General features: G+C 52.1%; 1 protein-coding gene across 1 annotated transcript; it reads right to left on the bottom strand.

Moving 5' to 3' along the window:
• Nucleotides 1-2,966: 2,966 nt before the first annotated feature.
• LOC123125687 (probable LRR receptor-like serine/threonine-protein kinase IRK) lies at nucleotides 2,967-4,093 on the bottom strand. Its single transcript, XM_044546159.1, has 2 exons — nucleotides 3,688-4,093; nucleotides 2,967-3,411 (listed from the first exon to the last, which is right to left on the bottom strand). Exons 1-2 carry the CDS (start codon nucleotides 4,091-4,093, stop codon nucleotides 3,008-3,010), a joined length of 810 nt encoding a protein of 269 aa, XP_044402094.1. The 3' UTR covers nucleotides 2,967-3,007.
• Nucleotides 4,094-15,621: the final 11,528 nt, after the last annotated feature.

Genomic DNA, 15,621 nt, shown 5'->3' with positions numbered 1-15,621 from the left:
GGGGGGATTGGAATGATGCAACATAGCAGGCAAGGAGGCTTGCAACATCTGCAACTGGTTCGTCAAACTCCTCTCCGAGATGGCGGCAGACCGTTTTCTGCGCCATGGTCATCACCGAGTCCCCAGTGGCCTTCAGAGCTAGGCGCCCACTGCGCCTAACCGCCTCCGTGGCCACCGCCTTGACCGCCTGACGCTTTGGAGGTGCAACGGGCTTGAAGACAGGGCCGTGCAGCAGCCCAGGAGCGACTGGCGATGCAATGGCCTCCAGGAACTCCTTCAATCTGTCTGGCCCGCCAGGAACCGGAAATGGGCCTCCAGTGCCTTGAAGGTGGCCCGGCTCTATCGCAGCAGCCACGGGGATGGTGGAGAGTGGTAACTGCGGCGTCAGCGCTGGAGGCGGGCCCGCCGGTGTCCCGCACTCCTGTAGCCTCTGGCATGGCGAGCCCTGCCGCCCCTGCAGCTGTGGAGGTGGGGCCATCTCTGGGTTGGGCGGGTTGAGGTCAACTTCTGTCGAAGCAGCGGTGGCAGTTGTCGCAGGTGGGGAGGCCAGAAGAGGCGTGTCGGGAACCGGCAGGGCCGACAGCAGCGGCGTCAGGTGAGCAGGCGGATCACCGATTGGGCAATCGGCCTCCTGTCCTCCCAGAGGCCGCACCGTCCCCGAGGGCAGCGTAGGGCAGCCCGTGACGGTCTCAGGAGCAGAAACCGTAGGCCCACCGACAAAGGGCGTGTGCGGGGCAGCGTCTTCCATGGTCGACAGGGGCAACTGGGCGGCCCCGTCAGCGACCGGATGAGGCGTGGGGCCGCGTGGCCCACCGGCATCCACCAGCAGCTCGGAGGTAGGCCCACCCCCCGACGGATGGGGCCCACAGTCAGAGGGCGCATACAGCACAACCATGTCCGACAGAGCAGCCATGGCGTCGCCGGCTCCGAGGAGGGGGAGACGGCGGCCTCTGCCGCCTGCAGAGGAGGCAGCTCCGCCGAGTCGCTGGAACCAAGGTTTTGGTTACCGGTCGAAATTTCGAGATTCCGCGTATTTCCGTGCCCCTCGGTAAATCCCCATACCAAGCAAAAAATACCAATTTTTTGAATTTAAACGCTCGATTTATAGTAAAGCATGTAGGATCTAATTAATGCCATGAGAGTTGGTTCTGACGTGTTGATAGAAACCTAGTTCTTGTTTTGAGAGGTCTCTGGTTCGAATGTTCATTCATTCACTTATTTGAATTCAAAATTTAAATATAAAATTCGCTCGAAATATTCTCGGTATTCCTTGGTAACCGTGGTAACCACGTTTACCAGTCCCCATGGGTAAAATTGTCTCATTCGGTAACCAAAACCTTGGCTGGAACACGTTCCCGGCGGTATGCCTAGCGAATACGGCCTCCCCGTCCTTCATGCCCCAACGCCAAGGGTAGCGGCGGCGAGGCTCGTCTCCATCCCCGTCGCTGCCACCGGGTTGGTTTGGAGGCCCGCGTCCACCAGGCTTGGGGTAGTGCGTGAGGGAGTCGAGGTGGACGAGGACCTGGGAGTTGAGCGCCTGGGGAGGGGAGCCGAGATCCTCCCAAGGGTTGTCGTCGACGAACTCGGCGAAACCCGCCGGTAGACCCAGCTGGTCTAGCGGCGAGGCGCCAGTGATCGGCTCCATGGCATCAAGATCGATGACCTTGGGGATCAGGTCAGGGTTAACCACCCATGCGTACATGATGAAGTAGGAGTAGTCGAGCTTGTCAGAGGAGGAGACGGCCACGGTGTGGAAGCGGCACATGGGGAGCAGCCGGACGACGTTGGTGCAGTTGGCGGCAGAAGGTGGGATGCCCTCGATGAAGAGGCGGACGCGGTAGCTGTATGTCACCAGCCCGGTGAGGAAGCGCCTGCTCCATGGCCGCAGGACGAGCGGCGTGCCCTGCCAGTGGATGGTCTTGTTGACCTCCAGCTGCGCGCGCCCTTGTGGGGTGGTGAAGCGCAGCAAGAAGGCGTCGGGGCAGAGGAGGTTCACGGCGAGCGCGCCCTCGGGCAGCTGCGGGAGCTCATTGTGGATGGCCTCCTTGATCCAGCTAGGCCATACGTCGGAGCTGGCCCCGGCGACGATGACTATAGCCGCGTGGTTGAGCAGCAGCAACTCATCCGCCGCCATCTCCGGGGAGTACTCGATCGTCGCCCTCGCTCGCTCCACCCGGCGGATGCCCCCAGGAGCGAGGTGTCCATGGCCGCCGCCTCCATCGGGGTCGGGGCCTCTCTGCGAGCCGCTACGGACGGAGGCGGAGGGAAGGAGATCCTGGTATGGACAGGGGCGCGCGTGGCTTGTGGCCTTGGAGCTGGTTGGGAGACGGGGAGTAGGGGTGGGGGTGGGGGTGGGTGTGGTGGTGGTGGTGGTGGTGCCGGCGGCGGCGAGTGGGAAGCGCAGTCTTGCCCTGGCGGGTAGGAGGGAGGGTGGCGGCAGCTGTGTGATGAGCGGGTTGCGGTCAAGGAGAGGTGGCGGGGGGCGTTGATGTGCAAGATGGGGTGGCGGGGTGGGAGCCCTTAAATCAGCGCACTGCCTGGCGATGTGGCCTGCGGTGAAGCATTTACGGCAGCGAACTGGGTTGGTGCAGCGGGCGATGAAATGCTTGTCGGAGAGGCACCGGAAGCACAGGCGGGAGCAGTCCAAAGCCTGAACCTTGGGCGGCATGGGCTTACCGCGAATCTCGCGCATGCGCGCCGCGCGTGCTGTGGATCTGCCACCCCTCCCCGTCCTCATCAAAGCGCTGCAGGGGCAGGCCACATCGCCGGGCGAGCTGCCGCCCGGCACCACGGCCGCGTAGGACTGCAGGGGGGGTGGGGAGCTCGAGGCGGGCGAGTCTTGGTCAGAGGAGCTCGCGGAGAAGTGAATGCGCTAGCGCGTGCCCGGGGAGGCGTCGCCGTTGGAAGCAGGCGTGCTGAAGCATAATAACGCCGGGGTGGTGGGGCTGGGGCATGGCATGGCGGCGTGGACGGTGGCCGAGGAGGCCGCCGACGGGAGGGGCGAGAGCTAGGCTAGGCTTCTGCGCCTTGCCTGATAGACCAGCGAATTGAAGTCGTGTCGTGTGTGAAGTCGTGTGGAATATGATGATCCCTCGTCCTGGACATCACCAGTGAGATTGTTCTGACTAAGGTCACCAGTGAGATTGTTCTGACTAAGGTCCAACAGCGTGAGGTCTGAATGACTGAACAGAATACTTGGGATGGAATCACTGAAAAAACTACCAGACAACACCAACTCCTCCAAAGAGCTAGCCATGCTTACAGGGACAACACCCACCAAATGATTGGAGTTGAGGTTTAGGCTCCTCAACCTAGGCATAACACTCAACTGGGTGGTCACGGTTCCAGTGAAGGAATTAAAGGATAGATCAAGAACCTCGAGCCGAGAGAAGCCGGAGAGATCGCCTAAGACTAGCCACAATGGGTAGTAACATAGAGTAGTAACATGCCCATGTTACTACTCTATGTTACTACCTCAATAGTGGGTAGTAACATAAGTGTGGTAACATGCAAAGCTTCATTTATTACGTTATAGACTCATATTGCATTGGGACATGTGATGTTATAGTAACTAGCTAAGTTACTAGTACTACATCTCTCCTCATTAACTCATTGCCACATAAGCAAAATTGCTGAGTTGGGCTCGATGTTACTACCGAAGTTACTCCCACTGTGGCTAGTCTAAACGCCCGGCCAGGCGGTTGCTGCTGAAATTAAGCACCCGCAACCCGGCGCTCATGGGGCAACGAGAGAAATGGCCCGTCAAATCGGAGAAGTAATTCTTGGAGAGGTCGAGGGACTGTAAGGTGTCGAGGGAGCATAAGGACGCAAAGAGCGTGGGGTTGGACATGGAGCAGACGGACAAATCGATGTCGGTCACCACCGAGAAGGAAGTGGAGTCAGAAGGAGAGCAACCGATTCCTCTCCATAGGCATGGATTGGAGACGGTTGTGTTCCACCCGGCCGAGCCCACATAACGCGAGAGATCCCTCATGATGGACTCCTGCGTGCTGTTTAGAGGAAGGGGCGGGCTGCTGGCGGCGGCGGCGATGGACAGATGAAGGCACAAGGAGAAGAAGGTGAACAGCGGCATCGAGAAGCCATGGCTAGAGCAGGTAGAGTACCTCTTGCTCCCCCCCCCATGGCCGATGTTCCTCGGTTTTGCTGCTGATTCCTTTGGCTCCTCGCTGATCTTGGTCGGTACGGTACGGGCAATATGCGAGAAAAGAGAGGAAGAAGATCTTCTGCCCTGGGTTCTGGGTTTCTCGGCGGCTGTGGCTCTGTGATGCTCTTGCTCTCGTGTTTTGCTCGACATATAAGGATTCGGTTCGAGTATTGTGTAGAGCTCTGCCAAAAAAAGTGTTGCACAGAAACGAGCATGCAAAACTACTCACTCCATCCCGAGTTACTTGTCTTGAATTTGTCTAGATATGAATGTATCTACCTATGTTTTAGTGTTCATGATCGACACCGCGGTGGTTCTCTGTCGACACCGCTCCGGTCCCACGTCCACGAAACTTGCGTTCTCCAGTGTTCATGGTCAACCGACGTCCTCACCAGCGAGGTTTCGGCCCCGGCAGACCGGTTGTTGTGCTCCTTCCGACTTCTTTGGTTCGCCGGTGTTCTACACTACTAGAAAAAGGCTATAGATGGGATTGACACTAATGGCGCACCAGACAAGCGGTGCACCATTAGTATATACTAATGGCGCACCACCTTCTGATACGCCATTAGAGTTGAAACTACTAATGGCGCACCTGGCGCAGGGTGCGCCATTAGTATCAAAAATTTTTAACTAGTGCGCCTGTCCAAACATACTAATGGCGCATCCAGACACAGTGCGCCATTACTAGTTGTAACTAGTAATGGCGCACCTGGCCCAGGGTGCGCCATTAGTATCATTTTTTTAAACTAGTGCGCCTGTCCAAACATACTAATGGCGCATCCAGACACAGTGCGCCATTACTAGTTGTAACTAGTAATGGCGCACCTGCCGGAAAGTGCGCCACTAATGTTGTTTTTTCTATTATATTTTTTATTCCCTTTTTTGCAAAACTACTAATGGCGCACTTTTCCACCGTGCGCCATTACTAGTTTAAACTAGTAATGGCGCACTGTGGAACAGTGCGCCATTAGTATGTTTTTTTTTGCAAAACTACTAATGGCGCACCACCAGAAGGTGCGCCATTAGTAACCTGGATTACTAATGGCGCATTTAGAGTTGGTGCGCCATTAGTAAGTGGGCAGCAACAAGATATTTTGGACAGCCTCTCCTACCCACACTCACTTTCTCCCCACTTCATTCTCTCCACCTCCTCCTTGTCTCGGGTGCCTCCTCTTTTTCACCTCATTTCCACCATAGATTCATTCAATTTAAGTGGTTAAATTACCTTGTTTTGATAGGTAAGTAAGGGGGGAAGCTATATTTATGTTGTTCTCCCTACAACAATGTGCACATGCACTTTTTATGGCCTAGCTAGATCTATGTATGTTCGTGGTGTTGCATATGTTTGTGGTGTTGCATATGTGTTTGTGTTTGGAGGTGTACCGGTATTTGAAATGCGATAGTTGCCAATATTTTGCCGGAATGTTGATTCATTTCCGTTTCGGCGAGAATTTTGGCATTAAGCATTCTTTTTGGTCCTATTTTTAGGGAAAGTCATGCCAAATTTTTTCTTGGTTCTAAAATATCGTTTTGCTCTACCCCGCAGGCGACCATGGTCCGCATGATGACCGAAGGCATCGTGAATAGGTTTTTGAGGTCCGCGAAGGCCGAGATGCTTCAAAAGAACGAGACGGAGATAAGATGTCCGTGTCGAAGATGCAAGCTGAAGAGCCTTATTGCGGACCCGGAATCCGGGCAGGTGCGGGACCACCTGCTCTTGCGTGGTTTCATGGATGGCTATCGGTGGCAAGGTGATGAAGATGACTACGAAGTCGTCCATGGGGGCCGGGCAAGAAATGAGGAAGGGCAGCAAGACAACCACCGCGGCTCGGGCGGGCGAGAAGACGAAGAATCCCCAGGAGATGATCACGACGGTGATGCTGTACACAGTCATCATGTAGAAGATGCAGGACATGATGATGAGGAAGATGCCGGAGCAGACGACGGGCATGATCATGAAGATGATGATGCCGGCGGAGCAGACGACGCTGGACCATCGATGGGCTGGGTGCAGGACCCTCATATTCAAGAGCTGCTTCTCAAGCAGACGGATAACGCAAGAGCTGCCGCCCGAGAGAAAGCCAAGATGGATCAACTTGAGTTAGACGCGGTTACTCCATTGTATGAAGGATGCAGGCCCGAGGATACCCGCCTGAAAGTAACGCTCATGGCTCTGGAGATGAAGGTAAAACACAAAATGACCGACGCATGCTTCGACGAGAACATGTCATTCTGGCACGAACGTCTTCCCAAGGGGAACAAGTGCCCGACCAGTTTGGAGGAGGCGAAGAAAATCGTGTGTCCTCTGGATTTACCGCACGTGAAATACCATGTGTGCATGAACAATTGCATCATTTATCGGGACGAGCACGCGGAGTCTACCATATGTCCGGTGTGCGGCGTCACTCGATACAAGAAGAGGAAGAAAGCTCCTCGAAAAGTGGTGTGGTACTTTCCGATCACTCCTCGTCTGCAGCGGTATTTCGCGGACCCTAAGGTAGCAAAGCTCCTGCGTTGGCACGCGGATAGGGAGGAGAAGAAGCGAGAAGATGACGCAAATGATCCGGAGATAGATAAAAAAGACAAGATGCTGAGTCACCCTAAGGATGCGAGCCAGTGGCAAGCGTTGAACTTCGAAGACCTAGAATTTGGGAACGATCCAAGGAACATCGTGCTGGGCGCGAGCACCGATGGAGTCAATCCGTTTGGCAGCCAGAGAAGCACACATAGCACCTGGCCTGTGTTTGTGTGGATGTACAACCTTCCCCCCTGGTTGTGCATGAAGAGGAAGTACATTCACATGAGTATGCTAATTGAAGGACCGAAACAACCAGGGAACGACATCAATCTGTATCTGGGGCTGCTGAAAGAGGAGCTTGACACGCTGTGGAAAACGCCAGCCAATACGTGGGACGCCGCAGAGAAAGAATATTTCCCTATGAGAGCCGCGCTGCTCACGACGGTGCACGACTATCTCGGTTACGGATATGTCGCGGGGCAGGTGGTCCACGGATTTTCTGGATGCGTCAGGTGCATGGATGACACAACGTATCGCCAGCTAGATAGAGATCCCGGGTCTTCGAAAACCGTGTTCATGGGACATCGAAGGTGGCTTCGCGACGATGACCCGTGGAGAAAACGCAAGGATCTATTCGATGGTGAAACCGAACCCCGAGGACGCCCGCGTACGAGGAGCGGCGAGGAAATAGACGAGCTGTTGAAAAATTGGAAAGACTGCCCACTGCCGGGAAAGAAGCAAAAGGCGCCAGAGCCGGGAAAGAAGCGAAAGGCGCCAGAGCCGCTGCTGAAGGTATGGAAAACGAGGTCTGTTTTCTGGGACTTGCCGTACTGGAAGATCCACCGTGTGCCTCACAGCCTTGATGTCATGCATATCACGAAGAACGTGTGCGAGAGTCTGCTTGGTACCCTGCTCAACATGCCAGAGAGGACCAAAGATGGGCCGAAAGCAAGGGCAGACTTGAAATCAATGGGCATCAGGCAGGAGCTTCACGCTATATATGATGATGATGATGATGATGATGATGAGGCGAAGCAGGACACGGAAAGTCGTCGCAAAGGCAAAAAGGCCAAGAAGACCGGAAATGACTACCCTCCCGCGTGCTTCACTCTAAGTCAGGAGGAGATCGAGCAGTTTTTCACCTGCCTCGTAGGAGTAAAACTTCCTTACGGTTACGCGGGGAAGATAAGCAGATACCTAGACCTAGCGAAGCTGAAGTTCAGCGGGATGAAGTCTCACGACTGTCACGTGCTGATGACGCAGATACTTCCAGTTGCAATCCGTGGGATCATGGACGCGCACGTCCGTGAAACGCTATTTGGCCTATGCAACTTTTTCGACGTCATCTCTCGGAAGTCTGTTGGCGTGAGGCAACTCAGAAGGCTACAGGAAGAGATCGTGGTGATACTATGCGAGCTTGAGATGTACTTCCCGCCCGCATTCTTCGACGTTATGGTGCATCTGCTGGTCCATATCGTGGACGATATCATCCAACTCGGGCCGACGTTCCTGCACAGCATGATGCCGTTCGAAAGGATGAATGGTGTCATCAAAGGATACGTTCGCAACATGTCACGTCCAGAGGGAAGCATAGCCAGGGGCTTTCTGACCGAAGAGTGCATCTCCTACTGCACGAATTATCTAGGCATCGAGAACCCCGTTGGTCTGCCCGTCAACAGGCACCTCGGCAGGCTCGCTGGATGGGGTCACCGTGAGGGTCGCCGCGAAATGCATGTCGACTTCGAGGGTCGACTCGCCGACTTTGAAAGAGCAAACCTAGTCGCGCTACAACACATAGACGTGGTCGATCCTTGGGTGGTAGAGCACAAAACCTTTATTAAGAAGACGTACAATGACCGAGGCCAACAGAGGACGGACGGAGATATACTCAAAGAGCACAACTCATGTTTCACGCGTTGGTTCAAGCAGAAGCTTCTGTCGTACCCTTTACATGAGGATTCTTCCGCGGAAGAACAACTCATATTCGCCTTGTCACAGGGCGCCGAGCACAACCTGATGACCTATGAGGCGTACGATATCAACGGCTACACATTCTACACCGAGGCCAAGGACATGAAGAGCGATGGTTATCAGAACTCCGGGGTAACGATGGAATCCTACACCGGTAACGACAAGGACAGATACTACGGAAGGATCGAGGAGATCTGGGAGCTGAGCTACGCTGGAGAGAAGGTCCCGATGTTCCGTGTCAGATGGGCCAAGAGCGTCCTAAAAGAAGACCGGTATTTCACCACCATGGTTATACCCGAAGCCAAATCCAAGACCGCAGGCGCAAACGTCACCGCGAAAAATGAGCCATGGGTACTGGCTTCCCAAGTGGACCAATGCTTCTTCATTACCGACCCGTCAAAGCCCAGTCGTGTTGTCGTGAGGAGAGGCAAAAGGAAGATCATCGGAATGGATGGAGTAGCCAATGAGCAAGACTTCGACAAGTACGGCGACCCGAGAATCGAACATGACGACGATGATGAAGTAGCAGCATACACCACAAGAAGAAGCAGGACCACCCTACCTAAAGGACGTCCGTTCCACAGAAGAACTCCATTTGCGAAAAAGAAGGGCAAGAAGATTGTGAACAGATAGCTAGCTAAGATCGATTGTATTTAAATCGTAGCCTTCATTTCTCGATTGTATTTCATGGGAACTTTTTGAACTATCATGAATATTTTTAAATTTCATGGACACTCGATCTCGATCCCCCTCCATCTCGATCGCTATCCCACCTCGCCAGATCCGGTCCCCCTCGCCGCCGAGCACCCCCCGGTCCACCGGCCCCCCGCACCCCGCGCACCCTCCCCCGCTCCACCGGCATTACTGTTTGATGATATTTTTTAAAAAATTATTACTGTCTTATAAAAAAATATTACTGTTATGATTTAAACAAGTTTGAACATATCTAAACACAAATAAATATCAAACAGCATTTTAAATGCATTAAAAAAAATTGTGGAGCCTGGGAATTGAACCCAGGACCTCCTGGTGTGAGAACTGGCTGCTAACCAGTCGATCTAGTAGAGGGAACTTGGTGTGGATCAGGTCAGGTGGAAGATAACCTGTTGGCTCGAGCAGAAATCAAAAAAAAAATACTAATGGCGCACCAGGGTGAGGTGCGCCATTAGTATGGATTCCTGGTGCGCCATTAGTATGGATGTACCTGTTGGAAGATAACCTATCCCCTCTCTCTCCCTCGCCCTCGCCCTCGATCCCCTTCCCCTCTCCTCTCCCGACGCCGCTGCCCCGCCGCCTCGACGCCGCCCCGTCGTCCTCGTCTCCGCCCCGACGCCCCGACGCCGCTGCCCCTTCCCCTCTCCTCTCCCGACGCCGCTGCCCCGACCTCCTCCTCGCCCCTCGACGTCGCCCTCGATCCCCTTCCCCTCTCCTCTCCCGACGCCGCCGCCCCGTCGTCCTCGTCCTCGCCCTCCTCCTCGTCCGCGCCACCGCCGCGCCGCTCCGACCTCCTCCTTGTCCCCTCCGGCCTCCTCCGCCTCCTCAGGTACTGCCCCCACCTCTCCCTCCCCCTCCGGCCTCCTCCTTCCCCTTTGTAAATTTTAGGGTGTAGGGTTTGCAAATTTTAGGGTTAGGGCAGTAAATTTTAGGGCAAATCTAGCACAGTTAGCAAAGTTAGAAATCTTTTAGGAAATTAGGGTAGTAGCAAAAACAGTAGCAATTTAAAAAAACAGTACCAAAAAAATTAGGTATAAAAACAGTAGCAAATAAAAAATATTAGCAAATATAGCTAGGGTAATTTTGTTTAGGTATAAAAACAGTAGCAATTTTAAAAGAATAGTAGCAATTTTAAAAACAGTAGCAAAAAAATTAGGTATAAAAACAGTAGCAAATAAAAAAAGAGTAGCAAATATAGCTAGGGAAATTTTGTTTAGGTATAAAAACAGTAGCAAATAAAAAAAAGCAGTAGCAAATTAAAAAAACAGTACCAAAAATTAGGTATAAAAACAGTAGCAAATATAGCTAGGGCAATTTTGTTTAGGTATAAAAAACAGTAGCTACAATTTGTAGAAAGCATGAGCAACTGAAAAATCATCCTGAAATATAGCTAGGACAAACTTCAGTCTTTTTTTTTGTTTGTAACAGAAACTACAGTAGTAAATATTTCCTGAAGTAAATATTTCCAGTCATTACAAATATGATGATGCACCCTCAGGTTTGTCAGGTTCAGCTAAGAAAAACAAACACATGTAAAAGCAACAAGGATGGCTCTCAGCCAAACCAAAGCAAGCTATCCATGTAAGAGATCAGCTCACTCCAACAACTTTACTTAGTGTATTACAAAAACCAAACAATCTCTTTCTGAAAGCGACTGTCGTTTAAAAGAAGCTCATCACACAATCAACTTCCAGCGTAGCTCGAAACTTTTTCAATCTTCAATTCTTTGCATACATTGGCACACACCCGACGTTCGTGAAACATCTCGGATGCCACCAGCAGTAACCTGCGCGTCCCTGCTACTGCTACCTGCAGATTGCACAAGTCGATTCTCTGTTTTATTTGCTTTAACATAACGGAATAACTAATGGTGGCTGCCTAATGATGACAGACTAAGTTTCTGATTTATTTTGTTATAGAAGTGTAGATTCATTGGTAGCAATTGTTTTCAGTGTCTCATGTTGCTTGTAGTGTTTTGTCCAAAATGTTGAATGATACTGCTTGGAGATGCATATATTGTTTCACCTCTTCACATGCCAATGTATTTTCCATGTTGTGATGGAGGCCTTTTTTGCCTTGTCCACCCGAGAGGCCCTTGAGTTTGCCGGAATGTCGATTAACTTCCGTTCCGGCAAATTCGGGTACTCCATATGTCCTATTTTCAGCAAAGGTCATGCTGAAATTTTCCGTGAATTTTAGCATGACTTTGCTAAAAAATAGGACATATGGGGTACTTGTGACTAATGCATGGGCCGGGGTATCTTAGTAGTTAATTAAGTAGGATCAAGTGCCCCGGCGTACTTGTGACTAATGCATGGCTTTTAGGGTGCCTCGGTGTCGATAAAAACCGAAATGATGAAAGCTTAGGCTTTTAGGGTGCCTCGGCGTCGAAAAACCCTCAATGATAAAAGCTTAGCTTTTAGGATGCCTCGGTGTCGACAAACCCTAAATGATGAGACCATGATCTTGTTCCTTGACAATAACCAACTTTTTGACCAAACTTTGTTCCTATTTAGAGAGAAACATGGCCAACAACGATGAGGCCGGGGTTCGGGCGTCAAGCCATTCTGGAAGCTGTCCCAGGAGATGGAGGAACAACCTCACTTGTATGAGGACGCCGCCTTCCCCACCGATCCTGAGACCACTGATGGTACCGCCGAGGATGACCCCACTGATGCCACCACTGATGGTGCCGCCGAGGATGCCACCACTGATGATGGCGGCGCACGCACAGATGGCAGCCAACCGAAGAGGCAACGGAAGGACCGGCACCCGACCGTGCTCCGCACCCTCAAGGAGGAAGTTACTGAAGTGGACTCCGACGGGAATCCAACGGCGCCCGAACGAATAGTCAAGGGGTACTCGCTTCAGCTCGGGTGCATTCTCCGGAGCACCGTCTCGATCAACACCGAGAACCTGAGGCATCCTGACCGAGGGAATTTGTGCAACCTCCTCTTCACGAAGCTGCACGAACGATACAAGTTCCCCGCTGAATTTGAAAACACAAGCCTCAAAGGGAATAAAGTGAACAATGCTGCCCTCACGAAGATGAGCAAGGCCCTGTCTACTTGGAAAAGCAATGTGAAGAGAATGATCGAGAAAGGTGAGAGTTATGAGAAGATCAAGGAGAAAAATCCTTCGATCACCGAAGATGACTACAACGACTTCAAGATCAATTGCTCGAGCACCGCAAACTCCGAATCAAGTAAGTGGGGGAAAGAAATGCGGGAGCTGAACTTAGGGGAACACACACTTGGTCCCGGCGGTTACAGGGTGGCGGAGAAGCCAAGTTGCAACAGGCGTCGTCTGCAGTTCAGCTCTCAGGAGACGCCTCCAGCTGCCGACTTCACCGAGCCTCAGATAGGCGAGGTGCGAAATATGATCAGCCCCAACACACTCAAGAAGGCGGTCTGTGAGCAGAACTCGGTCCCATTACAGGAGAATAAGAAGGCACGCAAAAGAAAGACTAACAAGGGTGCGGGCCAGCCGGCACCGAGTACGATCGTGCTCAGGACGGGCCACCTTCAACTGCGGATATCTCGAGGAGGGTGCATGTGGCGGGTAGGCCGATGCTACCGAGAAATATGCTCGATGCTGCAACCGGTGCTATGCGGAGTCTGCATGACAGTGTTCTTTCTTTGGAGAAGCGGCGTCTCAGAGAGAAGGATGTTGCATACCCGGTTTTCGCGGCCAAGGTGCCAGAGGGCAAGGGCTTTGTGGATAACTCCATCGGGGGTACGATCGTCCTGCGGTTTGATGACATCCACGCTATGTTGAACCTTCATCCGCTGCACTACACCTTCGTTCGGCTATTTTCGCTGAGTATGGAGATGCGGATCATTCGCGACAAGACCCCGGACATCGTGATAGTCGACCCCTTCTACATGCGTGCCAAGATCTTGGGCAGCGCTGGGGACCGGCAAGTCGTGAGTTCTTACCTCGAAGGCGTCATTCTGGCAAACCAAGATAAGGACAACTTCCTCGTGCCTTACTTTCCCGAGTAAGTCCTCCCCTCAACCGCCCCGTAACATATGAATTCTTAGATTTCGATCGTTTTTCTTTTAACATTCCATGTTTTCTGCAGTGACACACATTGCACGCTCATCCTCCTAAGCCCCAAATATTCCATGGCCACGTATTTCGACCCGGACCGTCAGTCGAACGTAGACTACACAAATGTCAAGAAGGTTCTTGATGATGTTCTCCCCGGCTACGTCAAATCTGGAGGCACCTTCACCAGGCCTATTCGTAAGTACGGCAAGCACGTGTTCTCCCACAATACGACGTTCTGCTGCGTCAAGCAGCCGCCTGGCGGTCAGAAGGGTGCCTACTACGCCATCCATCACATGCGGGCGATCGTACGGGACCATCATCAACTACTTCTACCGAGTAGACTCAAAGATTGGGCCGCGAGCGTGTCGGCAATCCAGGACGCGGACATCAGACAAGAATTCTTTCACATCCAGTCGGAGTTTGCGGAAATCATCCATCAAGATGTCCTTCGTACCTCGGGGCAGTTCTACCTCAGAAATCAACCGTCCAACAGTGACATCGACACAATCCTACAAATGCAGGCTGGCAACGCCCGTTGTTTCATGACTCCCACGATAGACGGCGGCTTCATCCACGCTCCGGTCCCTTGAGTCGAGTCGAAAGCAGTGATGCTGTGTCTAGTTCTGAAACATCGATTGGCTCATGTTGTAATTAAACTTTAATGAACTTGTAGTATGTCTCTTTGGTTTCGAGAGTCCTTCAACTTAGATGTAATCGATGCTATTAATGTCTTGCTTTTCTCTTCCGATCGTTCTGTTGCATACTTATATATTGCTTATGTATTGTCTGTGAATTGGTACTAACGTTTCGTTTGGCTACTGCATAGCGATGCCGTGGTATGTCGTGTACAAGGGTAAGGTTCCCGGAGTCTACGACGACTGGGAGGAGTGTCGGAGACAGGTTCACCGATTTAGCGGTAACAGTTACAAAGGGTACGCCACTAGGGCCGAGGCCGAATCTAGATACGCCCGCTATCTAGCGGGAGAGGGGAGGGAGCGTTGGAGGAACCAGATGAAGACGAGTTTCATCGTGATGACCGCAGCTCTCTTCTATGTGATGGTAGTTTAGATGATCGATATCGACTTGTAATGTGAAGACAAACTCGCGGTCTCGAGACTTGTAATATAATGTTCTATCTTTGTTCGGTCTTTTCAATTCGGAGACTAATATGATGAATTGTATTCGGAGACTAAAATGATGAATTGTATTCAGAGACTAATCTTCTATTGTATTCGATGAATCTGTTGTTGATGTGTGCTGTCTATATTTTGTCCAATTATACATTTTGTAACCTGTGCAAAAAACAGAAAATAAAAAAATAAAAAACCTAATATTCATACTAATGGCGCATCACATCATAGTGCGCCATTAGTATGCCAAAGGATACTAATGGCGCATCACTAAACAGTGCGCCATTAGTATGCCGAAGTTACTAATGGCGCATCCTGTTGTTGTGCGCCATTAGTATGCCAAAGCACCTGGGTATACATGGCCCCCTGGGAGGCATACTAATGGCGCATCTGGGGTGCGCCATTAGTATACCAGATACTAATGGCGCACCAGTGGTGCGCCATTAGTAAAATATACTAATGGCGTGCTACTAATGGCGCACCACTAATGCGCCATTAATGGCCAAATTAGGTGCGCCATTAGTAGGCCTTTTCCTAGTACTAGCTAGTGGCTCTGCCTCCGGCAGCACGGATCTGTGTTCCCTTATATGGCTTCGGATTGCCAGCGGCTCCAGCCGCCATCCTACCATCTGCGTCTGCGTCGGGTCTCTACTCTGCTGCCTCTTCGACCCCGTCCACCTACATGCCATGTCGGTTTCAAAGCTCGTGTTTTTCGTCGGCGGTAGGTGCCCCTCCCTTCCTTGTAAGGTTGTGGTTGACAAGCAGGTTGTCTCGGAATCTTTGAATCCTGATGTGGCGGCTATGGGATTGCTCGGACTCAGCCAGGCGAAATCCATGCTCGACTTGCCGATGCTGGCAGCGGCGACACTCTCGGTGTCGTTTCCCTTTCTGGAGGCGCTACCATGGCCTTTTGTCCAAGCCCCTCTTCGAGCATCAGGATAAACCCTAGGTCCGGTTCTCTGCATCGGATGGGGGTGGCGTCACGACGTCGTTCCTCTTCTTGAAGGCGCTATCTTGCTCACTCGTAGAGTCCCTGGTGTTGGATTTGTAGATGTTCCACGTCCTGCTGA

The sequence above is a fragment of the Triticum aestivum genome, chromosome 5D (assembly GCF_018294505.1).
Source record: "Triticum aestivum cultivar Chinese Spring chromosome 5D, IWGSC CS RefSeq v2.1, whole genome shotgun sequence".
Classification (NCBI taxonomy): Eukaryota; Viridiplantae; Streptophyta; class Magnoliopsida; order Poales; family Poaceae; genus Triticum; species Triticum aestivum.
The sequence above is the reverse complement of the archived record's forward strand: the minus strand, read 5'-3'. Positions and strand labels throughout refer to the sequence as shown.

Bases quoted from the DNA above. Each gene is read 5' to 3' on its own strand.
- LOC123125687 (XM_044546159.1), bottom strand. From the start codon at position 4,093: ATGCCGCTGTTCACCTTCTTCTCCTTGTGCCTTCATCTGTCCATCGCC. The intron at 3,412-3,687 runs GTTTAGACTAGC...CATTGTGGCTAG, and splicing joins CAGCAACCGCCTGGCCGGGC to TCTTAGGCGATCTCTCCGGC.